This window comes from Lathyrus oleraceus, chromosome 6 (assembly GCF_024323335.1).
Source record: "Lathyrus oleraceus cultivar Zhongwan6 chromosome 6, CAAS_Psat_ZW6_1.0, whole genome shotgun sequence".
Taxonomy (NCBI): domain Eukaryota; kingdom Viridiplantae; phylum Streptophyta; class Magnoliopsida; order Fabales; family Fabaceae; genus Lathyrus; species Lathyrus oleraceus.
This window is the reverse complement of record NC_066584.1, coordinates 498,868,239-498,881,948: the sequence shown is the minus strand read 5'-3', so window position 1 is coordinate 498,881,948 and position 13,710 is coordinate 498,868,239. Positions and strand designations below refer to the sequence as shown.

General features: G+C 35.3%; 1 protein-coding gene across 1 annotated transcript; it reads right to left on the bottom strand.

Moving 5' to 3' along the window:
* Window positions 1–597: 597 nt before the first annotated feature.
* Window positions 598–9,993, bottom strand: LOC127091214 (uncharacterized). The gene is made up of 9 exons (XM_051029781.1): window positions 9,677–9,993; window positions 6,494–9,042; window positions 3,520–4,855; window positions 3,169–3,443; window positions 2,889–3,065; window positions 2,307–2,446; window positions 1,537–1,625; window positions 1,385–1,464; window positions 598–1,059 (listed from the first exon to the last, which is right to left on the bottom strand). The coding sequence occupies exons 1-8, from the start codon at window positions 9,861–9,863 to the stop codon at window positions 1,436–1,438; spliced, it is 4,782 nt and encodes a 1,593-aa protein (XP_050885738.1). The 5' UTR covers window positions 9,864–9,993; the 3' UTR covers window positions 598–1,059; window positions 1,385–1,435.
* Between the last annotated feature and the right edge of the window lie 3,717 nt (window positions 9,994–13,710).

The following is a 13,710-nucleotide window of genomic DNA, read 5'->3' as shown; positions in this document are numbered from 1 at the left end:
TTTGAACTTAATGATGAGAAAAAATTTGAGAGAATTTGAAAAGATTTCGAGAAATATCAGAAATGAGGAAGGAGAATGGTTCTTGCACGATTTAAACTCCAAAACATTCAAGAGATGCATCTCTAAAATAAATTCGAAGATGCATCTCTAGAATATGTTAACGTTAACTGAAATTGAATGCCTCCGAAGATATATTTGTGAAATACAGGGGTATTTAAATATTATTACGCGATGACTAAATAAGCATAAAAAAATTCAAAAAATAAATAAATCTATCTAATGCACAAGCTGTGATGTTAGTAAAAAAAATACGCCTTTAGTGTAGTGGCAGATTTATTGTCATGTGCTGAAAATTGATTTAACATGATAATTTAAATTCGATAAAGCCTGATAATATTTATTTTAATCCCCTTCAAGAAAAAAACAGTTATAACTCCCACTTTTGTTTGCCAATCACAGGCAGAGTGCATGTTTGGAATGAGCTATTTCCTCCTCTCTTTCCAGTTCTTGTACTTGAATTATGACGACTTCCACTTTAACAAATTATAGACGGATTACTCAATAAATGCCTCTATGAAGTGAAAGAACAAACGCTGGTAACGATGAGGTTATACATAACCTTTTATTTATTAGTTTACTTCAACAAGAATATACTAATGAGCAGTATGAATGCGCAATTCATCTGCTCAAATTTATAATATCAGAAACTTTAGCTAAACTTAAGTGTGAAAATTAACATTCAACATTTGTACAAAGAACTTGCACAAACCTATGCCTACCAACCGGCGTGTACATTCTAACTTTACTACTGACCGAATTCAAGGACCTTGAAAGATAGCAGTAGCTCCTTGCTTCATTTTGACAATGAATTTCATACATCGGCTTCTTCTACGATTAATAAGTTAACTATACAAAAAGATACATCTAAAATAAAATTCACCATCGTTTGAAGTAGCAGATTTGAGGGAGTTTGAAAAAGAAACTCTGCAAAAATAGGGCAGGGATCATTTAATCATCTTTGCAGCTGCACCGTATCCCGTAAAGAAGCTCTAAAAAAAACTGCCACAAAGATACAACAGACCAAGTCTACTATTAGATTTAGATGATATAAGAAGTTTTTATAGTGCATGCAACAAAACCACAAAACCCCTCCCAAGTCATTTAGTTACATTGAATTGAAGGATAAATAAAGAATAGCAAGAAAAATAAAGAGATCAATCAAAACCAAGTCTTTGGCCCATACATATAAGCTTTGTTGCCTGTATTTCATCAAAACTTAGCACATTGGGCAATGGTGTAAATAGTAACTTGGCTTTTAACCCTAAGGACAATACATGCTATGGAATAACCAAATTATTGAACTTCGGAATATCTAAAAGCTTACCAAGAATTAAAAGGAATCACTACGTTATGGAGTCCAAACCCCTACTTGGTACTATAACACAAACTTCCGAGGCTGGAGAACTGTAGAAGAATGCAATTGGTGCTTAGTCTATAGACAACTAATACATAAAAATGTATAACATTTAAAGTTACCTTCTGCTATCTCACAAAAACTTTGCCGAAGAAATATTGTTTCTGGGTCCATTGCCTGGGAAGAAATATTCAGCAACAGGCTATGCTTACTGCAAAAAGGAACCAAAACTCAATGTTTTTAGATAAATGGATATAACCAAAATTTCATTTAAATTTTGTGATCAAGCAGTAGTTATCTATCTGCTTCACTAAATTTTGCACAATTTTTTAGGCCAACTGCATATTGCTTTTAAAGCTTTTATTTAATTTATTTTCCTTGATTCAGTTGGACTAGAAAATGATCCACATAAGCACATGCACCACAAAAGGTTTAAACCCACAAAAATAATGCTGAGAGACAGCACCATGACTTTATTAAGGGTCTGTTTGGGAGTTTGAAGGGGAAGGGAGGGAAGGACTTAGAAAAAAGGGAAGGATTGAGTGGAAAGAATTGAAGGATTTTGGTTGGGAGAGTTTTTGAGGGTTTGTTTTTATTCATAACACCAAAAACCCTCTAATTTGGGGGAACTCAATTTGTATAGGAGGGTTTTGGAGGGTTTCCATAAATTTTTCAAATATATTTTATGTTGTTATAGTATTCTGAAAATTAAAAATATAGTAATGGTAAACACTATTTTATTATTCTAGACAAAATCATTCTTTCAAAAAATGTTAAATATTTTCTTATATTTTTTAAAGAAATCGTTTTCAGAAGCCTTCCCTTCCCCTCCCCTCCAAACTCTCAAACAAAGCCTAAGTGGGTACTGTGTAAAAACATAACAGTCACAAACCTTGCCCATGATGGTATAAATTTATTAGATGGTCTGTCATCCTCATCCTCATCATCATCATCTGATTTATATGGAGACATCTCGTATGATTGCTCCAGAGGTGAGTTTTTGATGATCAAGTCATTATCTTCCATTGTTGCCTATAAAGATATTTAAATCTCACAATGGTTAAAAAGGAACCAAGTAACACATTTAAATATTAAAAATAAAAGATTCCAGAAGGTCATTGTAAAGATCATTATCAGTCAGGCCCTGCATAGCACAAGTACAAGCTGAACTTATTACATGAGAGAATTATGTTTCATTAAAAACCGAGTGAATAAATCATGTATCACTTCAAATAATTGTTGAGCACTATATATTAGGAAACAGTTGGCTTTAAACAACTAACATTAACAGCAGTTAACTAAAAGCATTGGCATTATTTGACTAACTAGAAAATAAGCAGCCTGCATTGTTAGTAGAAATAAACTTTGTATAAAACTGGAAAAGATTTTCTGTTCTGGACCAAACTGCTATGAAATCCCTCCATCTATGATTGTTAAAGATAACATAGAAGAGAGCCACAGAAAACTATTTTACCTTTCCTTTATTGGCACATTCGATCCCAGATTCATACTTTTCGTGACGGCTTTCCTTGGTCAAAGGTTCAGTTTTTGAAATTTTTTCTGCATTGCCTTGTCTATTCTCTTGTTGTAGCAATTTGTTAAGATCATCTCTTCCATCCAAAATTTTCCTGCTTTCGCGTGCTTCTTTACCCTAGACCAGAAAATGTATATATTAGCATTCACACAAAATCAAAAGAGAGAAAGACACTAATTTATTGACAAAAGAAGCATTTTACTGAAGTTGGCTGATATACTTTTAACTCTTCTTTCTTAGCAAGTATCTTCTCGTGCTCTGGCTGTTTCATGTCATTAACACGCTTCCTTTTTCCTTCTTTCTCCTTTTTCTCTTCATTTTCCCTTGGTCTTTTTTTTGCTGACATTTTGGCCTCCTCTTTCTTTCTTTCTTCTTTTTTCTTCTGCAGCTCCATCAACACCTCCTTCTTCTTTTTGCGCTCATTCTCTTTCATTTCATCATTGCGCTTAGCAGCCTCAGCAGCCTTCAAAGCCTTAATTTTGATAACTTTCTTGCCTAAATGGTCACATGTTAGGGTTCAAATAATTGTAGTAGAAAAATAATATTCACTTTTTAAATAACTACTAAGTACCTGGCAAAACTGCCGCTGCTTGCTTTTGCTGCACTAATGGAATAAAGGAAGTAATGTTAGATACAATATTCTTGCGCGTAGACTTCCTTCCAGAAAAAGTGGGGCGTTGTAGTTTCATACTATCTTTTCCAGATAACTTTGGCCTACTGGATCTTTTCTGGACTGATTCGGAGTTCCTCTTGGCACCATTTACTCCAAGAGATATACTCTTGTTATCCTTCCCCTTACTTGTTAATCTTGTCCTATTTCCATCCTGCTTGTCAAGTTTCTTTTTTACTTTATTGTGAGTCCCATCAAAGTTAGATGCTGAGATCACAAAATCCTCCTGTTCACTAGCTAATGCATCTTGTACAACTGATGTAGAGGGGTTTGCATTTTCTACAATCTCATCCGGTTGTCCTCTGGTAATTGACTCACTCATTTCTTCTGGGCCAATGCCTTGTTGGAATGTACCACCAAAGTTAGATTCTGAGATCACAAAATCTTCCTGTTCACTAGTTAATGCATCTTGTAAAACTGATGTAGAGGGGTTTGCATTTTCTACAATCTCAGCTGGTTGTCCTCTGGTAATTGACTCATTCATTCCTTCTGGACCAATGCCTTGTTGGAACGTACCAGCAATCTCATCCACGTTTTCATTTTCTTCACTTATGCAGGGTAGCTCTGGTTTCGAACTCTTGCGCTTTCCAGAACTGCCAAAGTTGGAATTAAATCTATCCCAAAGTGTTTGGACCGAAGATGTAAACTGACCATTGCATTTTGGTCGGCAATCAGAAAAGGCCCTTGGACTCCCATCGTTTAGAGGACGGGAAGTCCTTAGACCATATCCTTCCAGAAGTCCATTAGGTAAAGACTGATAAACGTTCCCTATGCTGTGCAACCTGTATGGAGTTGAAGAATAGCATGACGGAGAGCTTGTGAATCTAGATCCATCAAGTGATGAATTATCGGCTGAGCTACTAGGAAGATTCATAGTTTCGAATTGCATTTCATCTCGAGCAATGCATGGTTGTTCATTATCTGTTTGCATAAGAAACCCTTCAAACTCTGGTAAAGCCCCTGTCTCAGTCAAATCCAAATCTCGGAATCTTGGAGAAACAGACAAACCATCTAAGAACTCAGAATCACCTTCGGGATAGATTCTTCTACTTGAGGTGGTTCTTTCAAAACAAGTCAGATCCTCTGCATTATTTTGCCCAGAATTAACCTGGAGATGCCATGACCCTGCCTTCCCATCAAAGGATAACCTCGTTGATTCAATACTAAAACTGAACGGATCTACTTCTGGCAACATAAGGGTGTCTGAACCTCTGCCTCGTCCATCCAAGATAAGTTTCTGCTGACAGGAAATCATTGAATCACAAACTACTCAGACAAATCAAGTAAAATGGAAAAAACAACTTTTACAACTATATACTGCACATATACAATTATATATTCACTTTCATGCAGAGTAGGAGATTACCAAATTCTTTCACTGTGCAGTTATGAGTGCAGTTCTGGTTAAATAGAATGCATTTTCAAACAAGCTAATGACTAATAGAGAGCCAGAAAAAATTGGAAGATCCTGAAGTGTAACATTTATAAATCAACAGTAAAATTCATTTTCATTTGCCTGAACTTTTATTATTCACTGTAGCTCATGGAAAATGGCGTTTCACTGATTATCCCCAAAACAAAGTATCTAGTTATACAAATAATTAGAAACTAGCCTATTCATGAAACTTTCTGATCATACAAGAGCTGGCTCATGCCATAAGGCTGTGAAGTGTCAGAATCTATAACAAGGACAAGAATAAAGAATTGATATTCCTTTTAATAGAGACAAATGGAAAGGATATATATGTAAACAATGAAATTCCAGTCTAAAGAACCAATGCCAAGCTAAACCAGTAGCTTACATGCAGTCAGATTCTCTTTACCAAAATTAATATCAGCTTGCATCAAAGTTACTGTTACAATTGATAAGATTCATATGTATTAACCAACTCAGAATTCTCTCTGCATTCTTTCTCATTCTTATCTTTGTTTTCCTCCCATCCTCTCCAACAACCTAAGTAAGGATCCTCTTCATTTCTCAAAAAAATGGAGAGTTCCATTACTTTAGTTTTTTACTTCTATAGTATTATTACACAGAACTACTATATTTCCATACTAAATGGCAATCAAAACTCAATTCAATTCTCCCCTAGCTCAATTGCTTTAAAATGTGTTGTTTGCTCTCGTTAATTTCAAACAACAAAGAGACCAAAAGTTAGAAGGAAAATAAAGCAATGTAAAAACATATATTAACATTTTTTTCATTTCAATTTAGAGAATTAGCTTACCAAAGTTATTGAGAAACAACAGCGAAAAATGTTGTTCCCCCCTAGATGGGCTTATGACAGTTAATATTTAGGGTTTTGTGGGCTTTTAGTATTTATTATTCATTTCTATTAAAATTGGTTTTACTTAACTCGGATGATTTATTTCATTTTCAGAATCCTCTATCACATAAAACTAAAGGTATTGCTTTTATATTTGATTAAGAATAAAATGAAAAACACTACTACATTTTTTAACTTGTATAAAACAAGGCTAGGCTACAATGTACAAAGACTGAGATTTAATCCTGTATTCTCAATTAACTGAGATATATTCCCACCTCTCTCTTCTGTTTCATTATTCTCTATCCTGGCAAATATTTCAAATAAGAGTCAAAAACTTAAAACCACTACTTTTTTATTTCCACAATTTTAAGAACTAATTTTTTATCTGAAATAGCTTTCAAAGGATTGTGTGATCATCCAATAAAGTAAATCTGGCAAAGTCTGCCAAAACAACACTGCATGACAATAACAGTAGTAAAGATGTTAACCAAGACTGCTTGGCATACAATTTGATATTCAATATTGAATGACACCAACTTAGTTAGCACAAAGATATACAGGAAATCCAAATCTACTGTTGAATGCTTAAAAAATTAAAGATTTACCTCATCTTTTCTCACTGTACATGAAGACCCTTCCATTTTTTGGCTTTCCCCGGTGTCTTCCATCACATCTGTTGGGCTCTTACAGACACGTTCATGTCCTATATCATCCGCCTGATCAAATGCCAAATGTTGAACTTCAATGACAGCCTCAGGATTGTCTTCTTTGATACTTGAGGTACCACTTCCAGGCCTTTGGTTGATAGAATCAACTAGCTTTTCCAATAAGTGTGTAGAGCCTGGAAGAAATTTCTCTGATTCAATCTCAATCTTTCTTTTCTTATGCTGAGAGCATGAATGCTCCATATCATTGGCGAAAGTCTCTGTGGAACTATTGAAATTATGGACATCAGTTGAAAAACGGGTAACTTTTCCATTGCTGGGCAGTGCCTGCCTCAATAAGTCACCATTTTGATCCCAGGAAATGGTATTTGGGGACTGCTGTACCAAGTCAACATTCACTTCATCAGTAGGAGCAATAACTGGGAACCTAACATTGAATTTTGCAACACTTTTGTCTGTATGTCTAGGGAGACCATTTTCAGTAACTGCTTCAGAAAAAGAATCTGCCAGAACTTCCTGCGTGTCATCATCAAGTAATTTCAATGGTTCCGAAAAAGCAAGAGATTCTTTATCCGGTGACATTCTCTTGCTTCCTTTCAAATCAGGGCTAGATATTCCATCCCTATTAGTGTCTTCACAATCATCAAAAACAAGTTCTTTAGGCATCACAGACATAACAAAATCAGGGGAAAGCCTCGAAACGGAAACCTCTTCCCTAACCTTAGGGTTAACAGCAGTGAGTTTTGACCCCAAACAAGAAGGATCTTTATCAACTAATCCATCAAAATCAAGATGAATTTTGGCAGTAGTTGTAGTAGATTTGTGTTTGGCATTATCAGTAGAATTGGCATCAGATGCTATATTTTCTAGGACATCCAAGTCCTTTTCAGCCACAACTGTTTTAATGTATAATGATTCTGCAAGTATAGATCCACCATCTAAATTGGAAGAGCTTGCTGGCCTCAACAAACTTTTTTCTGCGCAACTAGTCTCAGCCCTGGTATTTCTAGAAGCATCAACTTCTGCAATGTTCTCCTTCTCTGCAGAATTCACTGAAATTTGTAAATCTAATTTGGAATACTTTGGACTTGAAGATAACCATCTAGGATCCAGTTTTGTAGGCTGTACATTTTGAGACTTCTTACCCGCTGATTCGGAATGGGTAGCCCTTTGCCCGCGAGATTTGGAATTTGGAGACTTTGATAACTTTGAATTTCTGGTTAAGTATATATTTCCAGAACCACTTTTACTTAAATATTCTTTTGTTTTTACTGCAGAAATGTGAGGTTCCTCTTGGCTACATAAAGACCCAACAACGGCCACTGAGGGGTCCTGCAAATTCTTCAAAATTAAAGGTTGAGGTAATTGCACAGATTTATCGATAGACTTTCCAGAACCATTGGTTGTGAAAAAATCATCCCCTGGTGATGGACATGAACTTCTATGTAGTCTTAACCTACTCTGAATGTTACTTTCTTGTTCAGTTTGGCAGAAGTCACCATCTTTAACAATATTCCGCCTACTTCCGTTGATACAATCAGAGGTTTTGCTTAAATCCTTTAACTCAACATGAGAACATGGTTGATTAATATCAGATACTTCAACCACTTTGTATCTTCCTGAGGAGCTGTCTAAGTTTAATAATTCACTACTATGTTCTGCCTGGCTAGAAGTTCTAGGTATGCTTAATCTTTTATCATAGACACTGCTTCCAACGTCCTTGTTCTGAAAATTTATTAAATTTGGTTCCTGAACCCCACAGCTTCCATTTATAAAAGAAGGCCGGCTGATAAGCTCCATTTCCTCATTCAAATCATTAAGTGGAGGACCATGTTCCTTTTCTACAGAAGAACTACGGATACTCAAAGAGTTGAACTTCTGGGATGAACTTTTAGATCTTGTTATACGGCCAGTGTAATTAGAACTGTGGTCTTTTCGAGTTAGACAACCCCCTTTTCTCATTTCTTCCGTCAAACAACTTCGGTTGTTTGGATGATACTCATTGACCAAGCTTAACTCCTTGATATGATCTTCCTGTAGAGATGGTGGTGCAGAACGTGTAGCTGCAGCAGTACAATCCCCAGCATTATCACCATCTACTGACAACAGTTTGGACGCTTTTGCACTGTTACGTTGCTCCAGAGCTTTCTGCCTTGACCTTGATCTATGCAACTTGGAAAATGACACTGCCGGGTCAAGGAAACTCTCTGAGACTCTTTGCTCTATCTGATTCTGAGGTGAAACAGCAACTGAATCCAATTCTGGAGGACCACTTGAGGCACATCCAGCATTACTAACTGAGCAATCTGGAAAATTAGAAAGCCTTCCCCCTGTATCATGGTCTTTTTTAATAGCATCGACTTCATTACGCAAATCGTCAGATACAGCATCCAGATTATTGTACTGACTGCAATGGTCACCAACCGAAGGAACTCCAAATTGTGCTTGTGATGGTTGGCCTTGATAAACAGTATCATCTTTGAATAGATCTGCATACATGGAAAAATATTTTTAATAAAAGTGCGTTGAAGTTAAAAGTGATTTATGTTTGGATAAATTTATGTAGACATGAGTTTAACTGTAAATTTCAATGTAAAAATCATGTTTAAACTCAAAAGCTGCAAATTCTACCTTCAAGTAAAATCAATTCTGAACACAGAATCAATTCTACTTTAGAAGAACCAAACACCTCAAAATCATTTCAAAATCAATTCTACACCTCTTGCAAAAGCTAAACCAAACATTCACCAAGTAAATTTGGCTGAGAAGTTGTTACATTCTTCTGTTGATACATAAAAGGATATAGAAGAAAAAACAGGAAAATCCATATATTAACTGAAAATTAAAGTGTGATTCATATTTATGAGCATAGATTAACATAAAACCACTGGATTTCATAATTTAAAAATTAAGCAAAATCTAAAATGCTTAACCTGACATAATCAAGGATCTACCAGAAAATAATATCAATTAGAGTTAATTACTGTCCATATCATTATAATTATAATAGAGATAAATGCTTCTAAACCTAAAATGAAAAAATGGCACAATCTTCTCTCTCATACACTATAAACCCTAATTTCTGCGAAGGAGTGAAGAGAGTGAGAGAGATGGAGAGAGTACCTTTGGGATCTGAGGGGAAGGAGGAGTGGACGGCGGAGTTATTGAGCCATGGAGGAGGGGGAATTCCGTTGAGAATGAGTAGGTAACGAAGATTCTCCTCCCAGAGAAGCGACTCCTGACGAACTTGCTCGATGAATTGCTTTTTCCGTTCGAAGATCTTGACGAAGAGCTTCTCCGTCGCCGACATTGGTCACGTCTTCAGCACCGGACGGTGGAGTGAGGAGAGAGAAAGGTCTGGTTTTGGCGCATTTCGAATTTCGAATTTGGGGATATACGTTGAACGCTCGTGATTGTGTGATTTGAAAAGTGTTTTATCAGAAATAAAAAAATAAAAACTCGTGAGGTCATTTTAAATATTAAAATTTTATATAAGATTTTAATGAATTTATTATATGAATTTATATGATTTAAAATAATTTAAAAATAAATTATTATATTAGTACTAGTTTTTAATATACTAGTTTTTAATATACGAGTTTAATGAATATGCAATGATATTATAAAATAGCATATTTATTTAATACACTCTTTTTTTATATTTAAAATTTAAAAAATATTTATTATTTATCTCTCTTTTTTTTTCGGAGTGATCATTATTCTATTTTTTAAGTCAAAAAAAATAATTATATATTTTTAAAAGTGTTCACAAACATGTTTGATACATTGTTGTAGGATTTTTTGGTTGGGAATTTCTTAATGCACATCTATGTATTATTATGGTATTATGTGAAAATACAAAAATGACTTAACGTTAAGAAAACTCGGAAAGGCGGTAGGTAATGTATTAGCACAAAAGCAAATGTATAGCTTAATAGCATAGAGAGTGTAAGGAATTTTTCCAAGTCAGTGGTTGTTTCAAAGTTTGATCAGTTGTTAACCCGCCTTGAAAGGTTTTTTCCAAGAAAAGGGGTTTGAAGTTAATAGAATCCATCGGGAGATGGAGGTTGAGGAGATATTAGAGGCAACTCAACTGTTTCAAAATTCTTCAAGTAGGGAAAACAAGGTTTTATTAGCGAATTTAGAAGCCATTTCAGGTGACATTGACATATCTTCTGTCCACCGGTTTTTTTTATGGAGGCAGTGAAGGAATATGAGAAAAATGTTGTTATCAATCACATTATCGGAGTTAAGGAAAAAAGAAATGATATATTTCAGGGCGCTTTTAGATTGATAGTTACAAATGCTATTGAAAATAAAATAGTTTGACTAAAAGGGAAAGTAGACCCTGGGTTTAAGGAACTTAACATGGAAGAAGTAGAAAATGTTTTAACATGAGGGATTGTTGATACATATTTTTGTATTTCACTATTGTTGATACATATTCTTGTACTGTGACATGACTATGTTGCAAGTCTAATAAATAATAAGGATTCATATGGTATATTTTCTATCTTTTATTATTATTATTATTATTATTATTATTATTATTATTATTATTATTATTATTATTAATATTATTATTATTAATAATAATAATAATAATAAGTGTGCATTGTATGCACAACATCATGTTACAATTAGTCCTTAGGATTCTCTTCGTTTATGCATAGAATCCATCCAACTTTTGTGATTAGTGAGTTTGATTGTACCTGTCTTCCATTGTTGAGACATTAAATTGTATGGAATTTCATTCCAAAATTATATATAGTATAGATTATGCACAATTTCATAAAAAATATTTATCAAAAAATGCAAGTCATATAAATATGCAAATTCTATAAGCCAAACAGATAAAACTACATTTCAAATTTTTAAGTCTTTGTGACGGATGTTTTCAAATGTAATAGAACTTAGAATGATATAGAATAGAAAGACAATGGATGGAGCAACAACTCCTGCAGTAATGACAAATACAAGAAAGAAGACACTACTTTTCTCCACTGAAAACCACTACTAGTGCGAGGAAGATTCCCATTCCCGGTCCCTGATTCTACTCCAATCCCATTTTCTTGCATCACGGATGACCTCCCCCTTTAAACATCTCTCTTTCCCTCACTCGCATGCTTCCCTCCACTCCATGACTACCACGTGTGGAGTTAGTTAGTCCCTCTGTCCCCTTCAGCTCCTTAATTCCCTCATCATTCCTTCTTTCTAACATTCCCATCCAGTGCATCAAAGACATCATTTAACACTAAAATAAACTCTCAATTTGTAAGTTTTTTATTTTTGTAAACTTTTTTGAGTTTTTGTATAAATTAGTATAAATTGATGATTAGGTTAAGAAATAGATAGTTTTTGCATGAATGATAGTTTTTACACATTGAAAAATGTGTTTGATGGTTAAAAATAAAGATCAAAGCACTATTTTTGGAGGTTTGGTGGTCTGCGTTACCGCCAATGACGAAGCTGAAAGTTGCAGAAAATTTTGGAGATGCATCTCCAGAATTTATCAATGTTTAGATATCTAGTAATCGAAGATGCATCTTAGTAATTTATCTGTATTTTCTTTTCTTTTCTTGCTTGTATGGTTATTTATAGTAATTGTTTGACACTTGTCAGGTTTACTTACAGACATATGGTTGATATAGACGACAGGTTGAGACACGGGAAGATTGCACAACATACATTAGTTCGGAAGGAGAAGAGTTAGATTTCAGAGGCTCCTGTTCACTCTAGCTCGTTTCATGCGGAGGTATCAACTTCTGGGGCTCATGTTTTCCATCTTCTTCTTCCTGTAGAAGACGGGTGTCACCTACTGACGCATCATTGCCTTCATCTTTCTGTAGGCGACATGTTTCACTTATTCATGCGCTAGAGGTACCCGAGTCACCAGAGGTACCTGAGGCACCAGTGTCACCCCATGCACCAGAGGGACCTCATGTTAATGATCCATTGCCACCTCAGGCTAATGAGGTTGTCGAGCTAGGGTAATCTCACGTTGTCGAGGCTGATGAGTCAGTGCCACCTCGGGCATTTGGAAGAGGCCATATAGAGTTATCATTGTTGCCTTTGTACCCGGACCATATTGTCAGACATATCTAGAACGAAGAGGTAAAATTAGTTGAATTCATTCTTTTTAAATTACATTTATTATTATACTACAAGCTTCTAACATAGATTTATTTTTCTGTAGGACCACGATCCGTTGAAATTCATTAACCATGGGCAGAAGATTAATGGCTCGCCTCGGCTTAATGACAAGTGGTTCCAGGCTCCTTTGTCCATATTTGGGATGATGACTTGTGTAAGATCGATCATTTTACGGTCAACCACGTGATGCTTAATACATTCGTGGAGAGATGGCATACTGAGACGTCATCGTTTCATTTACCACTTGGTAAGATGTCTATCACACTCGATGATATATCGTGTTTGCTACATCTTCATATTAGGGGGAAACTTCTAGATTATAGGAGGATTAGCAAATACAAGGAACTCGAGTTGATGGTAGACTATCTGTGAGTTGACCATGAGGATGCCATGATGAAGTTGGAAAAAACTAAAGGGGCTCATGCTAGGTTTGAATTCCTGAAAAAGGTATATACATATGAGCTCCTTTAAGCAAAGCATGCTAGAGGTGAAAGTCCCATATTTTTTGGATTAATAATGAAATTAATATGAATTAATTAAAAATAATGGATTAAATGAAATATTTAGAAATTCAAAAAAATGAGAGCCATCTGATCTCCCTCATTAATTGAGGTGGCAGATCAGATGGTGATAAGCGCGCGTTCCATGATGCACTGCAGTCAACGCGACATAGGCTTGGTAATCAAAAGCAATGCATGAGATTAAAATATTTAAACTAGATCCTATGGTTGAGATGCATGACAACACATCACCGGAGCCATAGCTCCGGTCTTCTTCTCCGGTGGACCTCACCGGACTGGTCTACCATCAACCATCACCAAAATGAAAAAGCAAGACATGGATTTAAAGAAAAAATACTCAGGAGTTTGAATCTGGCCTCAATTTTGTCCAATTCCAAGTATATAAAAAGATACAGGGATTTGAATTTTGAGGATCATGAACTGAGTTGCTTTGATTTGACCTCAAAGCAACTCAATCTTCTTGCCTACATTGATAGGACTTCA